The 18,621-nt window shown below is 42.2% G+C and overlaps 1 protein-coding gene across 1 annotated transcript in view; it reads left to right on the top strand.

Annotated features, from left to right (window-relative positions):
* The window catches only part of brf1a (BRF1 RNA polymerase III transcription initiation factor subunit a), a 133,711-nt gene that overhangs the window by 82,293 nt on the left and 32,797 nt on the right, over window positions 1–18,621 (top strand). The window contains exons 15-16 of the mRNA XM_063500293.1: window positions 10–65; window positions 3,591–3,856. Coding sequence (XP_063356363.1) covers window positions 10–65; window positions 3,591–3,856 — 322 coding nt within the window. The remainder of the gene's footprint in view (window positions 1–9; window positions 66–3,590; window positions 3,857–18,621) is intronic.

The following is an 18,621-nucleotide window of genomic DNA, read 5'->3' as shown; positions in this document are numbered from 1 at the left end:
TTCTTTCAGAGAAGGAAGCCAAGATAGCGAAGGAGAAGGCGCTCGGGATCTACAAAGAGAGAAAGGTAACAGCAGACGGTCTGAAAAACTGTGAGATAAGGGCGGGCATTTTTGTTTGAGCTCGCCAGGATGACAGAAAGTTTGTCTGAGGCGGTAAATGGTCAGACAGCATTTTTTTTTCTTTTTTCTTTTTTTTTCTTGTGGTCGGGCAGGGTGAGAGTTGATCAGTCAGACAGAAAACGGCCAAATGGGCCGTAACACAATTTGTCAGCCGTAAAAGCACCGGTCACATCTGATGCCGCATGATCTGTTCATATCTCCCAGTTGTCCAACCAGCAGCTGCCTCAACTTTGACCGCTTATCTACTTGAAATCTGCACCCTACACAATCCTGTCAAAAAGCCGCTCATTCTTCTGCTTCAGCTATCGGTCTGTGCGCTAGACTCATTGTGCTTGAAATGTCTCAGATTGTTCTTTTGACAAAATGTTTCAGACCCGTAAGAAGAAAAAACACCTGAAAAGTACCACATATAGTAGTTTGCCTGAGTCGTTTTGCAGGAGGATATGTTTAAATAACAGCATTAGACCACCCATATTCCCTGTCACACATATTCACAGGTCACTTTATTAGGTATACCTGTTCAACTGACAGTACAAATATGTAATAAGCCAATCATATGGAAGCAACTCGGTGCATTTTGGCATGTAGGGAAGGTGAAGAGGACCTGCTGGAATTCAAACTTCAGGATCACAATTAGGAGCAAAAGCGATTAAAAGCAGCATAATTGTTGATGCTGCACAGACTGCTCAGAGTATTTCAGAAGCCCATGTCGTCTAGGATTTTCCCCTGCAGCAGAATTCACAGGAAATGGTTGAAAAAGAGAAACTATCCTGTGAGCAGCAGTTTTCTTGCAGATGCCAGAGGTCAGAGAAGACTGGCCAGACTGCATTGAGCTGACAGAAACAAAGGTATGCAGAAGAGCAGATGGGCAGCAATGGCAGAAGAGCACACAGTGTGCCATTCCTGTCAGCTGAGAACAGGAAACTGAGTCTACAGCTGGCACAGAACCAAAAATGAGCAACAGGAAAATGTTTCCTGGTCAGAGTTAAACAACATGAAAGCACTGATCCATCCTGCCTTGTATTAACAGTTCATGCTGCTGGTGGTGCAGGGGTTTGTTGAGTTGTTCCGAAGGCAAAAAGGGGGCTTGTTGATCTGTGTGGTGTCACTGAACATGGTCAGCCAAAATATGCACAGCTCTGGCTCTGAGAAGCCCCACCCACTGATTGGCAGCCCCTCATAAAGCTTCTGTTTACAAGGGACAGCCAATCAGAACAAAATGGGATTTAAATCGAGGGGGAAGGAAGCTAATTTGGCTCCTTTCAGAATAAGGTAAATACAGATTGTCGTTATTATTATTATTATTATTGTTGTTATATAGATTATTATAGATTAATATACAGATTATTTTGAACTGTGAATCATGCAAACAAACTCTAGTAAAGTTGAGGAATAAAAGTAGTAAAGTTGTGTGGCTGGAAATAAGCAAAGTGTTCTCCTATAAAGTTTTAGTAATGCGAGTCCCACATACCTCAGGAGAACTCCTGCAGGCTTGTAATAAGTGCCTCAAACTCTCAGGCCTTAATGCCCAACTGCACGCAACGCTGAAATGATCAGATAAAGATGCATGTAAACAGTTTTGTGTGACATCAAATCTCAAATGTAAACAGTGAGATATTAATTTGTATTTTTAAGTTCTGCTAAAAAGATACAAATCAGAAAACAGGATGGACCCCTGCAAACTTACCCCATGTGTAGTTATTCTTCAGCAACATTCTGTCAGCTTCGGCACATTTCATTTTATTTTTGAAGCACCTTTTGACTCTCAACCATATACATATAATATGTCAGTACCTCAGTACTGTGTGTAATCTGCATGCAGTCATTAAACCTGCCCATCAGGTTTAATGATTCTGTGCAGGCACATAATCATTCAAGCAGTAATTTATTCAATCTGAATTATTTTCTGTAGGTTTTACATGTAAGAGGAACAGTGAATAAAAATACATTAAAATGCAAAAGTTGAGGAAGGGGGATATGTTAGTGCCCGAGGTAATGTAATTAAGTATCACTAGAGTCTGACCAATACTCCAAAAGCCAATTTTTCAGTGCTTAAACCAGTCAAAAGCATCACATTCTGTGCAGTGAAGAGCTTGAACCTGTCAGTCTTTAGCGATAAATGACTGAAGTAGAGTCGATGCATTAAAAACTGCAAAGTGAGATGGACAGTGAGTGGTACTGTGAGCCAGACTGAGACTAAACACAGACAGACGGGCAGTAAGTCCTGTGGAACTGGTTTCCTCTCATTTGCCATTACTGGTTTTGGCTCAGCACAGGCCCTTTGTTAGACCCAACATCTGTTCACTGGTTTTAACTAGCTGGATTAACTGCAGTGGAACAGATCTAATGAGACACGCAGCCTCCCGACAGCTCTTATCCAACCAGCAGCAAACTGTCACATCACTGACAAATAAGTGGCTGAATAAACAACAGGAAGAACATCGTGTTGATGCACAAAGGATTTGAGCATCCTTTGTTTCTCATTTGGTAACCGTTAATATTCTGTGTTGATTAGCTGCTGAATGGAGAAGAGGGGCTTTGAGTTCAACTGATCACATCAAGTGTGTAAAGAAACTTGTTTAAAAGTCTGTTTTTAAAAGTTTTAAATCAAGGAAATCTCTGCTGATCTATGTCATCATTTAGAGAGGGGGTCAAGGTTAATGCAGAGTAACTGAAGCTGGGTGATAACCTCAATCTGGTGTCTTATTGAGAATAAACTGCATTTGTACAGAAACATGTTGGGTTTTATATTTGCCTGAAAAGCTGTTCTTTAGTCTTACTTTTAGAGGGCAAATCCTCCATGGGACCCAAATGCTTTAATATAAAGACAAACTGTTTTCAGATAACATTTGAGCTTTGTCTGGTTCATAGAACTGGAATACATTTGGTGAAGTGATTGATCAGGACTTGTTTTGAATATATGCGGTCCTATCCAGGACAAAACTTTAATTTGGGCCTCCAGGAAAAGTCGTTTCTGCTGAGCGAGTAATGACTAATGAGCCCTTTAAGCAACAACCTGTAGCTTTGAATTTTTCACCCCAGCAGTACAGGTCTAGGGGTAACGGTGTTGGTTCACTCCTGTGCACTAATTGGAAATCAAACAACAATTTGACTGGTAGCCATGACGACATTTTGTACATCCTTTATACTCTATTTACCAGCCCTGAAGACCGTTATTTTTAATGTGTGAAATATTCACACAAATATTATTCGCCCGGTGTGTAAAGACCTTTTTAGTCAATGTTAGCATACTAATACATTACAGTAATTCCTGCTAAACCTAAATCTGCATAAGATAAGTGTCTTAGCTTGCTCATATAAGCATGTAGCTAAGCCAAATTACAGCCCACACATAGCTGGTTAATCTGGAAGAAAATACTTTTTGCTTTTTACTGTTTTGCAGATTATAAAGTGTCCTTGTTTTTATGAGAGACGATGTTAAGCTTTAGTTTTGTTTGAAATCCCGACAGCCAAGGGGCCCCAATAAGAAACATCCCCCGATCCGAGCTAACACGGCTGACGAGGCCATTGAGAAGATGCTGGAGCAGAAGAGGATCTCCTCCAAGATCAACTACGACGTCCTTAAGGACCTCAACGTCAAGCCCTGCGCCAGCCCAGCTCGCAAGGCTGAGTCCCCAAAGAAGGAGAGGCCAGCCGCCAAGCTGGCCGGACGCAACCGAAGACCCGCCCAAACTCAGCTCAGCCTCAGCATGCCACTCAGTACTCTGGGAAAAAGGTTGGTGGAAAACCTGGTTTCTAATAGTGAGCAGGTGCAACAGTCAGAATGGGTATAACATACAATTATGTCATCATAATATGAGCAAAAACATTAAAACAACAATTACTGAAACCTATCAGCAAACTGCCCACTTCTTAATGGACCTCTGAGATTCTGGCTTTTAAAGCAGAGTGCACATAGAAGGAACTTAAATCAAATTAATATTTGCCTTTTAAGCAGTACTGTTTCTTTCTCGAGGGATTTGGCAACCTTTGAAAAACTCACTACAGGTCTGCTTCTGTAGATTTACAGCTTGTCAGTGTCTTCTCTTGCTTCACCTTTTCTCAGGCTGACTCCAGAAAGTTTAGATCCGAGCTCTGTCGACCTGTTACAAGACTCATTTTTATATGACACAAATCCATCCCACAGATTTATCATTACCAAACGTTTGTTGAATGGTTCAGTATTTATTCACGTAGAATCAGAGTAACAAAGCATTTTCATGTTTCCCCAATATGCTAGAATCACAGTGAAGATTAAAATGATTGGGTTACTGATTTAATCGCTCAGTTATGCTCCAGCTATGACTTGATTCTGCCTGAAAAAAAATGATTCATGTGGTGCCCACAGACCACACTGATTCCTGGCAGTAAACAGCCATTTACAGCCTCTGACGACTGCGTTTGCCAACCACAGAGGCCCCTCTGAAGGCCGGCTCAGCTGTGATGCTTCTCTGCTACATGTGCTGCAGTGTGCATGTGTAAACACTGGAGCTGGAACCCTTGTCGTGGACGCAATATACAACTGCACCACTACACCGGCATCTTTTTCTACATTATGATCTTTAAAAAAATGATATTGATACATATCAGTGATCACTGATACTGATATACGTTTCGTGCTCGTCATACATTTCCCAGAACTCTCAATGATTTACCTAAGATTCCTACCTTTTTTGAGTATGTGAGTGTGTGTGTGTGTGTGTGTGTGTATTATCTTGTAAGCATTTTAAGCAGCTAAAAAAAGATCTCTTGACGCGAACAGCTGTTGTGCCAGCCACTATGTCATCTGTGGGAGGCTCTCTTCCAAAAACATTGTGTGGATAGTGAATTAATTGTAATTTAACCTACTCACGTTAACGCTCTCACCTGTCATAATCATGTAACCGTGCTAACGGCTAAAGAACATGGATCCATATTTACTTTTGTTTGGATCTGCTCAGCCTCCTCTTTCACTCCCTCACACCATTAAATAATCTGGAATGCAAACAACAGATGCTCAATTGAATCAAGGCGAGATGGATGGGAGAGTGTTTGCTCAGGTCTGATCGGCACCAGCCGCTCCGCGTCTGCCACCGAGGTCAGACTCGGCTTTTTGTTTTCCTGGAACAAGGAGGAGAAACTGCCTCATCCCGACTCCGCTCGCCCCAAAATAATCACCTGCGACAGGAGGACAGATGTTCAGTCTTCTGTTATCCTTTTTTTTTCTTTTCCCCTCGACTCCTGTGGGATTTACCGTATTTCTTTTTTTTCTTCAGCAATGCACCTTGTCTGCCAGGATTTGTCCCTTAGCGGTTGCTCACCACCCCCCACTCCTTTCGTGACATGCATTCACGGGACTGATCCACACTGATCCTTTCAGACGAATTTAATGGGTTTTCTGCAACAGGGAGAAAAGCTGAGGGGCTTTTTCCCCCCACTTTGTTTGGTAGTGGGGGAAATTGGTTTCCTATGGCTCTGTTTTTAAAACTCTTTCAGTTAATGTTGGTTTTAGGTGCCATCTTGAAGCTTTATAGCTCTCCTATAGAGGCAGCTGTTTGGTGATTAAGGGGATGTAACCCCCCCCACAAGTCACCCCCTCCCAGGTTCTGTGGTTAGGTGAGCTCAAGTCATCTGGTTGCAGTTTGCTAGGCGTTGGTAAAGCCTGTTCTGGGCTCTGCGATAATGCGCTGCATTTGGTCTCAGACCCACAGAGGAGTTCAGATAACTATGCCATTTATTGCAGTCGGGAGCCTTTCAGAGCTCGTTTCTTTTCTTTTTTTTAAGTCAAATAAGATATATTTATAAAAGACTGCTTAACAAAATGGGTTTGTCACTTTGCTCTCTACAGAGTGACGGGGGATGTAAACACACATGAAAACAGGGGAAGAAAAACATTACAGTCTCTTAAGATTTGAGGCCAAAGCCTGCGAGTGGAAAGCGGGTCATGGAAACAACAACAACAACAACAGCAGCATAATCTGGAGGCAGATATGGAGATGGGAGTATTTCCCTGAGTTTCTTCTGTCTTTAATACTTTATTCTTTATTTTGCGATCATGTGTTTCTGTGCAGCGTGTTTCACTATTAACAATCGGAGGATTAACCCAGAACACGCATAAATAAATAAATACATCAATAATGGGCAAAAACTGAAGCATAGCAAATGGAAAGTAAAAAATACAAATTAAAAAATGCAAATAAGGAATAAACTACACTGAAATCTGATGTAAAGAGACTAAAAAATGAAACTGAAGTAAAATATAAAAACATGAAAATGAACCTAATATGCTCATCTCTGATTCTTATTAGACTCTGCTTGTGTAGCTTTGAACGACGTGCACTTCAAAATGATGCTCATGCTTTTTTGGCTCCTCCTCCCTTCTAAACAGCTTTCCTCTAATTGGCTGCACACGCAAACAGAAGGTTTTGAAATCAGTCGGATGAATTCGGTGCTTGCAGTCAGTGCTGCTTGTCTGACATGACCACATTAGAGATATGTGCTCGTGCTGTCATCATTACAAATGACCGAGTCGAGACGACTGTCTCAAACAGATCGCTCTGAAGGTTAAGATTACTCATACATGCACTGATCTAATTATGTGGAACTTTGGCCATGGTTAGGCTTCAGGTAAACAAACACATTTATCTATGCCTAAGCACTTTCTAACACACACACACACACACACACACACACACACACACACACACACACACACACACACACTCTCCAATGAATGCATTGGGGGCAACTTGAGTTTCAGTATCATACCTGAGGATAATTCGGCATGTGGACCGGGGAAGTCGAGGATCGATGACCTTCTGATTAGTAGATGACCCGCTCTACTACCTGAGCCATAGATGGAGGGAAAAAAAGCACAATTGGTTAATAAAAAAAAATAAGAAAGTGACAGAAAATAAGAATGTGAGGTTACAGTGTAATACAAAGTAGAAAAAGGAAAAACTCAACATAAGCCTCCAGTTGTTGATTAAATCAATAGACAGCCACTCTCTCTGGCAGAAACAGCAACCACTCCCTCTCTGACAACATGATGGATGACACAAATTATGACACATTATAGCTTTTCCCATTTATAGGATGGTAATGTGATGCATTAGTGATCATTGTGGGGAAATTGCTTTTGTGCTCACAACCCTCCACGGGGAGGTCAGAGGTCAGGATGGTGAAGCTGCCAGTGATACAGTGTCTTGCTCGAGGACACTTCAGCCTCTTCACGCACACGGACACTCCACTGAAGTATCTCATTCATCTTAAAGACAATGCTCAAGGACAGAGTAACTCTGAACGATGAAATGAAAACAGGTTTTTTGAATTGGGTCTTCAGATACAGTGAAAAATGAAATGATGTTTTTTTTCTATTCATTCCTGTGCATCATATATCCTGGAGTCATGCCAGGTCAGGTAAACAGTTTCAGTCAAACTAAAAGGTCCTTATAAAGGCTGGATCATGTTTTCATGTTTAAGAGCATATTAATAACACCTCAGAAGAAAAATAGTCCTATAATTTGCATCAGTGTAGTTTGTTGTTGTTCCTCAACACACAACTTGCTTGCACCTGAAGATAACTTTGAAAGTTCTCCTCCAGAGTGGAGTGTGAGACGGCATATACCCAACAATGACTAATGACTCAAGGTTGAAGGAACACTTTAAGTTGGTAGTAAATAGCATGTGTGAGAAGAAAAGCAAAGCTTGTTGCTTTGTGGACATGATACACCAAGGCAGCAATCGCTCTTTTCAAAGAATGATTGCTGAAAACTATGGTGGCCCTGAGAGGTCAAATGCACTGCAACTTAAAAAACATCAGTAAACAGAGAAACACTGCAAAAGCACACAAAACACAGTGGAAGGTGAATAAAACAGTATGGAAATAGAAAAAAACACTCAAAAAACCACCCTAAAACACAACAGAAGTGTTTTTGTGGAGAAAATAACAAGCTAACAGTAAACAGCGAATAGTTAACGTGTTGTGTTTTATTTGACTTTGGTTGTGTTCTGTGAGCTTTAGCAGCATTTTTCTATTTGCTGTCGTTTCCTTAAGTTTCAGTGGGTTTGACCTCTCAGGGTCACTGTAGAAACACTGATTTTTAACTGTCAGGAAACAGAGTTTTGTGACTATATGGTGTTACTTTTTGTCACTTTGGTCTGTTAAGATGTTAGTTTTGACCTGAACTAATTCAATACCAAAATGGCAAAATCACAGGTTTTTCAGCTTTGAATGCCTTCAAGCCAACGATAACAATATAAGAGGTATGGACTCAATCTGTTCACGATGAACTGTTGGACAGCTGGTGCCTTCCGCATTTTCTCGAGATTGTGACTTATTAATTTGACATTTCAAGTTGTTTTCTCGAGATTTAAGTTGCATAATTCCAGATTTCGAGTTATGGATCACAATTTGTTTTTCCATTGGAGCAAACAAGCTTCCACAGTTTGCTGCTAATGTATTCACAGCACTGTTTTAGTTTCTGTGCCGGGCAGAACCTCAGACTTCAAACAAACTGACCTATGCCCAACTGAATGAGCGCTAGTGAAAACATTGACACAGTTATGGAAAAAAAAACCTGCTTTTAAATAAAATGTATGAAATGTAATATTTGCATTTCAGATTGAGCAGTCATTTTTAAGTGCGCTTGTGATGTGTCACATTTTTGAGTTAATTATTCAGCCATGGTTTTTGATCCACTGCACAGCACTGCTGCTGATCATATTTGACCCCTGCGCCTAGTATTTATGAATGACTGAAGTTTGCAAGCAGCAGCTATGGTTACACCAAACCAGTAACAACAGTAGGCTGCAACAGTGCTGGATCTGAGCTGCTCCAGTTGGCTAATGGCTGCAGCCAGAATGTCAAATCTCTTCCTTGGAAAGCCGACATGCTCCATGAATGAAAGCCCATCTCCAGTTTCGTGTTTTGGCTTTGATCTCCTTGAAGGAGGGCTTCACCGGCACAAGCCCCGTCTTTGTGTGTTTAAGAATGGATGCCTTCTTTCTAAAGTGTTCGACCTGTTTGAATTTTTAAAAACACATTCCCGTGCTATCAATGAATCATTGATGTGGAATCGCTGGTTTGAATCATTCATCCCACACTTTGCTTCTTTCTTTTATTTTCCTGAATGGATGCTGGCTCCGTCCATTTATGCAGAAATTGCTGAACTCTGCACTTTGTTGCCTTGAATGCACAATAATGTTTTCAACCCCCGCGGTTTTCCGGTTTTCTGTAGCTCTATCCATAAGCCATTAGCAACGAGAAAATGCCCCGAGGTCTGGCGAGTAGCCAAACGGTGATAATCTCCCATTCTCTCATAGCATGTTAGTTGTGGAATGAAAAAAATGCCAAGACAAAAAAACAATCTCAGCCAGCGGCCGTTGAGCGCAGAATGGTCTCTTTCAGCTCGGCGGTCGAGGAGCAAACCGTTGCCTCGGCCCGTGAAAAGGTTGTTGTGCTGGTTATTGAAAAAGGAGAGGGGCCTGGTGTCAGGGAGACCTATGAAAGTGCAGGAGACGGCCTGCTGACAGTGCAGTCATTGTGCCCTGTTTGGAGGCCGCGCTGAGGGTCTACACTGAGGCATTGTGCTATCGTGGCCTCCCTCCCTCTCCTGGTTCCTCCTACATGTTCCTGGCTGCTCTCAGAGCTCCACTGAAGGGGCTGCTTTCAGATTTAGGTCCTTGCTCTGTGTCGTCCTGGAGTTTTCCTCATTTCCTTCTGTCTTTGTTATTTTCATCATTTGTGGCTTTTTGCAGGTCTGTCTAGCTGCTCTGATATCCACCGAAATGCATGAACTGCATCATAGATACTGGTACTTAGCTAATATTTAACATGTTATTTGTAGTTTGTTCATAAATTCTTTCTTTTGCTATATTTTGTTTCATTTTGACGTGCCTCTATTTTATATTCTGTGTGTTATATTCTGTTTTATTGAATCCAGAGACCAAAATAAAGATTAAAGAGTCATCTCTAGGTCCCCAAATGAGACAAAATGTGGTGCAAATGAGCGCTGGCATCCTGCCCTGGAGCACATGACACTTTCTCTGTCATTGGTGACAGGTTCACTAAAGATTCTTGTGCATTCTTTGCTTACTATTAGGAATTATAATTAAAATGCTGTTTGGGCATCCATCCATGCACGTGTAAACAGCATTTTAATGTGATTAAGCTCTTTTGAAAATTAACAATTAGACAAAACAGATCATCATGAGAGTTTGAAGAGCTCTGCTGCCTCACTGGGAAATGCGATGACTAGTGGCACTTCAGCCAGTTTAATCCAATGTGATTTATTTATTTAGCACCATTTCATACGGCAGGTCTCTCAAGGCAATTATACTCTGTAAAGACCCTCTCTGTGAGCTCATGGTGACAGTGTGAAGGAAGAACACCCTTTTAACAGGAAGTGCCCTCTCCCTGGGATCAGGCTCAGGCAGAGGGCTGGAGTGTTTGGAGTGCTGAATAATGCTGATTGGTTAAATATGCTCGTGTTTTATGTACCCAACATGCCTACAATCAGGACGTTAATCAGTATTAATTGTTGCTGAGACAGAATAAAATTTGTGTACGCTGATAAAAGTATTTTATCTCTGTAAGCTTCAGGACTCTTCAGCTCTGTCTCTAGCTTAAAGTTTCACTGATTCTGTCTCCCAAAAAGGACCCATTTTCTTCACCATCATGTTGCCATCATCACATCTACTCTAAGAAAAGGCTTTTACTAGCTACCTCTCACTCTCTTTCCATTCTACCTTCCTTCTTGTTTCCCTCCTCCTTCACCTGCTCCTTTCAGCATCTCCTTATTGCTCTGGTTCTTTCCCATCCATTTCCTCTTACTTTCTTCCCCATTTTATTCTGCCTCTCCAACTTTCTGTCTACTTCATCCCCCTTTTTATCCATTTTTCTCTCCTCTCTCGACCTGCTTCTCCTTCGTCCTCCTGCACTCTGTTCTCTCACCTACTTTTTGAATTGCTAGCAGTTAAAAGCCCTCAGCAGCAGCTACAGGCCTGTCGAATCACTCTACACCATCAGGTCTTCTCTAGCTTTGGGCTCTCACAACTCGCTAACGAGTTCTTTGTCTTTCTTTCAGCTCTTTTTTTGGTTTGTTTTTATCCTTTCATCTTCGCTCTTGATCAAAAGTGTTTGCACTTTACAAAATGTGTAAATTTGCCTCACTGCACTCAGACAAGCTGGATGGCGCTACATGAAAACAAGACGTGGAAGTGGGGCAATGACAGAGCGAGTCTGATGAGGCCACTTTGAGTAAACAGAAAGTTGTAGATTTTACTCGATTTATTTAGTTTATTTATTTTTTTGAGGTCAAATGAACTGATGCACTTTTTCTGTCATGCTTATATTATTATCTGTTGGTGCTCAGTCTGACAGACTTTGTTTTCCTGTAAACTACTTATTCTAAACTTTAGAGGCCTGAAGAATTCTGGTTCGGCATTTCAAAGGGACACATACACCAATCAGGCATAACTTTATGACCACCTGCCTCATATTGTGTTGGTCCCGTTCTGACATATTGGAGTCCACTGGTCCCCTGAAGGTGTGCTGTGGTATCTGACGCCAAGATGTTAACAACAGATCCTTTAAGTCCTGTAAGTTGTGATTGGACCGTTTGTTCAGCACATCCCACAGATGCGTGATTGGATTGAGATCTGGGGAATTTTGGACGGCAAATAAACTCCTCAAACTCGTTGTTGTGCTCCATAAACCATTCCTGAATCATTTTTGCTTTGTGGCAGGACGCATTATCCTGCAGAAAGAGACAACGGCCATCAGGGAATACTGTTTCCATCAAAGGTCTGCAACAATGCTTAAACAGGTGGGCTGTGTCAAAGTAACATTCACATGGATGGCAGGACCCAAGGTTTTTCAGCAGAACATTGCCCAAAGCATCACATGCTGGCTTGCCTTCCTATAGTGCATCCTGGTCCCAGGTGTTCCCTGGGTGATTGACACACCTGGTCATCAACATGATCTAAATAAAAAATCATGATTCATTACACTAGGCCATCTTCTGGTGCTTTCAGCTGTGGACAGGGGTCATCAAGGACACCCTGGCTGGTCTGTGGTTATGTAGCATCAAACTGCAATGACAACTTTCTGTCAGAACCAAGATTGAATCCTTTGGCAGTTTGAGCTACAATAGCCGCACGGGCCAGGCCTCACCCACCACGTGCATTAGTGAGCCTTGGCCATTCATGACCCTGTTGCTGGTTCATCACTGTGCCTTCCCTGGACCACTTTTGATCATGCTGACCACTGCAGACCGGGAACAACCCACAAGAGATGCAGTTTGGGTCTGATCCACTCGTCTTGCCATCACACCGTACTCTTGCCCATTTTTTCCTGCTTCCAACACATCAACTTTGAGGATAAAATGTTCACATGCTCCCTGACACACTAACGGGTGCCATGTTGAATAGATAATCAGTGTTATTCGCTTTACCTGTCAGTGCTCATAATGTTATGGCTGATCGGTTTATGTTGTAATGTGTTGGGGGTCCATTACACCTAGGCGCATTTACACCTAACATACAGAAAAGGTGCAGCTCAAGACAGTCTTTGTTTTTCTTCTTCCCATAAAATCATAATCATTGGAAAGGTTTGACGGCAACACTTTTGGCTCACCGTCGTTAATCGTCCCTCTCACCTCTGCTGGAGTGACTTAATCCATAGGACAGTTTATATTTTAGACCTCGAGAAGCAGAAATTTGAGCAGCTTTTTCTGACAGAGCAGCTTTGTGAACTCAAGATATCAGAGATTTACATTAGTCTGAAGTATCCTGCGCCGGTTTTATTTTACTCAAACGATTGCCTACAAACTAATTCAGATGCTCACATGACCACCACAGACTTCTTGTCTCTGCGGTGTCGGGCCTGATTTCTCTCTTCTTCTTTTTTTTTCTTCTCTCTTGGCTTCTTGCCTGCTGTTATCTTGTCTTTGTCTTTGCGTCACCCCATTTCCCCCCCTTACTCCTCCCTTTTCACTCCCACCCACTTGTTTTCTCTTGCTTTGTGTTCCTACTAACTCAGCCCTTCAGGGACAGCAGGCCCCTGCTGTACTCAGTGTACTGGACAGTCTTTAGGTTTAAATGTACCATGCACTCTTTCACTTCTCCTTCTTTCTCTTCCCTCCCCTTCCCTCCTTCTGTATCTTCGCCCTCCACCTCTTTCAGCCAGCTGCCAAACAGACCCTCCCTGTTCCCTCCATCCCGACTGGAGGATGGAAAAGCAGTCTTCCAGAAATAGCCAAGATAATTACCCTCCAGTGATATTTTTTTTCCGTCTTCTGTCGCTCTTTACACTTCTTTGCTCCTTCATCTGTTCTTTCCCCATTCAAAGTTTTTTTTTTTTTCCCTCTCTTCTCTTTTTAGAGAGCTTGTCTGATTCCAAAGCTTTTTTTGGGAAAAAGAAAAGAAAGAGACGGGGGAAAATAAATTCCTCACTGCATTTTTTTCCCCCTCACACAGAGGGCAGCCAGGACAACCATTTTGGTCTGTGTTGGTTTTCCAGAAATGTAAATCTGACCCACAGACTTAGCCAGTGCTTGAGAAAAACTAGAAATCTCAGCAGGTTTCTGGCCAGATGTTGCCGCTGCCACCGCTTCTGCGAGGCTATGCGAGAGGGACAGAAACAGGAAGGGGGAAGGAAATGCTTTCCAATTTTGGGTTTGAGACTTGCTGGAGCAGGTGTCGTGAGAAAATCTAGAGTACATTTAAAGAACTGAACAGAAACAGGAAACGCTGACAAAGGAGGAGCAGCTCCAGTTAAATCTTCTCCCGCAGAGAAGAGGAAAAGAGCGGGCTGAACTTTACCATTTGTAAAGTTTCCATAGTTTCCTGCAGAGCACACTCGATCGAAGAGGATGTTTTTCTACTTAAGTGACCAGCTGCGTTAGGGGAGGGTGTATAATTTGTCTGTGGTTTGCAGCACCTCCCTGGAAGCATTTGATCTCCCTGCTCTCCCCCCTGCAAACTGTAACCAATTACTATTGGGTGCTGGTGGAGGTTTGCAGACCCCCGTCCGCCCAACATCCCCCACTACTACCACATGTACACACAGGGACTCTCCAGCAGCCATGTCATGTGGGTGGCACATACTGCCGATGAGATTAAAAGGTTGTTTACGCAAAATTTGAGGCTTTTCCGAAATTAAGGGCATCAGTTGGTAGATTTATTGTGTTGTTCTTTCAGAGCCTTTTAAGTTTTCCACATTTGGTGTGCTTCAGACTCATCTTTGAATCACTTTGGCTTTTTCCTCATTGATCTGCACACATTACTTTTAAGTGACATAGAAAAAGCATGTTGTTGACTTCAAAATAGAATAGGGGAATATACCGTTGGGCGAAGTAGTAGACCCTGTTTAAATAATTAAACTCAGGGCATCTTTCTTATATCAGTGGTCCTACACAATGAGCTACTTCTGCTTCTTGATTAGACTGCACCTGTTCTCTAATTAAATTCAGTGGATGTAATTAGGAAAGGCACATACCTGCCTCCATGAGGTCTCACAGCTATATATCGGTGAAAAGCCCATGAAGAAGAGAGCTATAAGACAGGACTGTGTCAAGGTGAGATCTGGGGATAAAAGAACATCTCCACAGTGTTGAAAGTCTCTAACAGCAGCCAGCATAATCCTAAAATGGAGCAACCAACTGTTTTCCTAGATCTTTCACGATTCCGATTCCATTTTCAATTCTGTTTAACGATTCGATTCATTATCGATTCTTATTTTTAAAAAAGGAGAACACTAAGGTCAATTAGCTTAGAACTTTGTTTTATATCTTCTCTTTGAACAAGATAGAAATTTAGGAGTAACATGGCCTTACAAACCCAACAGTGAGATCTTAAGAGATCCACAGCTTACGCCTCTTCAATGGGGTGTCACAGTGTCCCCGGGAAAAAAAATTGTAAATGTAAAATAATAAAATAAATTTTCTTCTGTAGCAATAACAAAGTATAACATAAATTATTCTGTAGCAATTACACAAGAACATCCAGTAATGTCCCTGCCTACAATTAAACACATTCACTTACCGAAAATCGGGGGCATCTGCTGTGGCAAATGGGTGCAAGCCTTTTACCACAAACTTAGTCGCTGCTCGGTGACATTCGTCTATCCTGGCCTGAAAGGAGACGCTACCGGTAGACTGCAGCGAGAAATGCCAGCACCTGAGCCAGCCAGACTCTGTCTGTCTCTCTCATCATGGTCACCTAAATGCACAGTAATGGCAGGTTTTGTAATAAGGCAGATCGCGCTAACATAATATTCACTGTTAGTTGATTATTTACCTGCCGCATTAACGGGAGAGGACGCGCAAACGTTACCGCTGCTGCTGGGTTGAGATTCACGAGTCCGGAGCGGAATTAAAAACACGACATTCATTTAAGGTTATCGCGTGTTTTGTGAGCAAATGCTTTTGCATATTCGTAGTGTTTCCTCACCTAAATGAAATATCTACTTTGCAAGTATTGCAAGTTGCCCTGTTGCCATCCGTTCTCATAAAGTATGACCAAACTTTTGAGCGTTTGAGCCGCCGTGTTTCCTGCCAGGTAAATGACGCTCCGCAACGTGGTGACGTCACTTGGGGCGACTGGAATCGATAAGGGAATCGTTTGCAAAAATTGCAAACAAATCCAAGGAATTGAAACAGTGGGAACCGGTTCTCAACAAGAACCGGGTTTCGATACCCATCCCTACCAGTGGGCACTGTAAATTAGATCCAGTGTTGCTTTCTGGAGTTGAGACCTTTAAAGGACAGCCATGGTTGGAGCACTCCACCAATCACACCGTTATGGAGGATTGGTGAAGAGCAGAGTTTTCCTTGTTTAAAAGGCATATGGCTGCTTGCTGGGAGTTAACCAAAAGGCATCCAAAAGGCTTTCAGACCACGGGATGCAAGATCTTTTTTCGGTCTGAGGAGACAAAAATCGAACTGTCTGCCCACCATTTCCAAAAGCATGTACAGAGGAAACCAGGCACTGAGAATCACCTCATTAATACCATCCCTGCAGTCAAACACGGTGGTGGTAGAATCATGCAGTGCATATGTTTTTCTGACTGTGACATGAAGACTAGTCAGCATAGAGGGACAGGTGGATGAAGAAAATATAGAGCAGTTCTAGGTGAAAACCTGAAGCACACAACTTAAAAAAAAGAGTGGTTTCAGGACCTGAAGGCTTTCTAGCACCTTTAAAGAGGCCTGTACTAATGTTCCCTCATCTAACCAGTGGAGTTTAATTTATTCTGAAGACTGAGGAAGCCGTCAGAAGACAAGTGTGCCAGGCTTTGAGGTCACTCCCAAGAAAACGTGTTGCTGGTGCTTCTGTTGACGGTGCATTGTAGACCTGATTTCTTACTTATGGGTTTTTCTTTTAGTTGCAAAAATCTCAGAAAAGTTCAAGTTGAATCTAAAACAGAAAATGTGAAAAACTAATGTGCGGCAAACTTTACAAATGCACTATAAAATCAGGTTCATTCAAATTTGAAAGTAAATAAACATTAATCAGCATTTAGCATAACACCGGGGAGGGATTACATGAACAAAGACAACCAGCTATACTTTTAAGATTCAGATATTGATGCCCGGTTTTGTATTGTTGCATAAAATTACTGTTGAGGCTGCTAGTAGTTAGCAACCCCTATCTAATTATAATCAAACTATAGCTTAAAACGCTTGTGTCTTGGCTTTAAACAGTGTTGTTTCCTGCAGCCTAGGAGGCACATACTAACTGATGGAGACCAAAAGTTGAGCTTAAAGAAAAAGTAATATTGGATTTGAATTTCACAGGTTTGCACACAGATAACTCCAAAATAAGGACCATGTTGCTTTCCATCTGACACATGTGAAATAAGCCGATTTCACCACTTTTCAACCATTCTGTTCATGGCCTAATGTAGTTTTCTTTTTCCAGTGATGAAGAAAAACTACTATATTTATTGCTAATCTGCTAATCAAAATACCAAGTCATAGAGCGATCAGGGATTACACACATAAATATCAATATGATGCAAATGTGTTATGTTCAATCAGAAGAAAAAACAGCAGAACGGTTTGTTTGTGAAGCTTAAAAGTTAAAAGATGAGCTGTATATTGTTTCGTTGATTATGCACTAATTGCTTTAGCTCAGCTTCTAAATTTAAGGGAGAAAATGTCACTCCAGCCAAATGGGACGTTTATATCTGTGCAGTTGTCGTACATAATGTTATGGCTTGATGAGATAAAAGTGTAAACTGATCATGAGCCCTCTATTACTCATTGTAGTTTGCCTCATAATCAGGCTAGTGATGCCATGACGTACTATTCCACACATGAAAGTACATCCCAGGGGCTAACAGGCCTGTGGAAAGGGTTTACTGCTGGCTGCATGATAAATTAAGCTCATTCCACATACACTTACGCTGAGGTCTTTAGCTTCCACACTCATGCAGAGAGATGTTAAGATATTTAATCCCTTGCACCCCCTCCCCACCCTGCTCAGACGAACCCATTTCTCAATGAAGCACGAAGAAATGAGAGCATCCCTTTGATTTTGGACATCCGGCTCTACTCACAGCGGCGACAGCAGCTTTCCCTGCACAGCCTCTTCCATCCAAACAGCTTTCAACGGCCAAACCTTTGTTCTCCAGCGCGGCTCACACTGTAACTAATGGGACAGCCAGGGCTGGAATTTTGAGGGGAGCTCTAAAACTGGGCCATTTGGAAAACATCCCAGTTTTTATCCACAGCTTAGCCACAGAATAAAGAAAAAACAGCCCAGCCAGCAACCGAAAATGTTGACACTATAAGAGTTGATGCTATTGTGGTAGTTCATGGCCTCACGGGGCCACAGCACAGCTTAGCAACTGAAGACTTCTCCCCCTTGGCGCAGGGTGAAGGGACACTTTAACACTGAAGTACTTCTTCTTTTGTCCCTCTTTATCTTCACTCGCAAGTTGGTCCTCACTCTCTTAAAACCCAATGTGATACATTATTTTCTGTTTAATATTTTATTACTTTTACTTGCTAAGTTTTATTGACACCATCCCCTCCAGCTATTGCCAGTTGTCAGCCAGTGGCTAAACGGCCTCCCTCAATCGCCTTTTCAGTTCAAGCTTAGTCTCATTGGCAGTAAGCTGATTAGAAACGAGCCGCTAAGCCCGGCAGAGAGTGATAGCCTAACAGAGAGTCGCTGCAGAGTGGATGAGCGAGGGAGGGGAGGAGGGTGAGACAAGAGGGAGAAAGCTAGTCAAGGGATAGAAAGTGAGACAGACAGAGGAGGGTGAAGGGAGGCCGAGATATGGAACATAAGGGTTTGTGCCGTGCTGTATTTTGAATGTCTGTATGAAACTGCAGAATACATTTGAGGAAAAAGAGGGAAAGGGTGAAGGAGAAGCTGCTAGTTTGACCTTGTATAGAAGAGCCAGCATTGATCTGAGCATTTGAGCATCTCTGAACATGAAACATGAAGTCTTTCCCTTTAGAACAACTCAATTCTTCATAGCATTGAGTTACCTTAAAGAATTACGGTGCA

This window comes from Pelmatolapia mariae, linkage group LG16_19, assembly GCF_036321145.2.
Source record: "Pelmatolapia mariae isolate MD_Pm_ZW linkage group LG16_19, Pm_UMD_F_2, whole genome shotgun sequence".
Lineage (NCBI taxonomy): Eukaryota > Metazoa > Chordata > Actinopteri > Cichliformes > Cichlidae > Pelmatolapia > Pelmatolapia mariae.
This window is presented reverse-complemented; position numbering and strand designations above follow the sequence as displayed.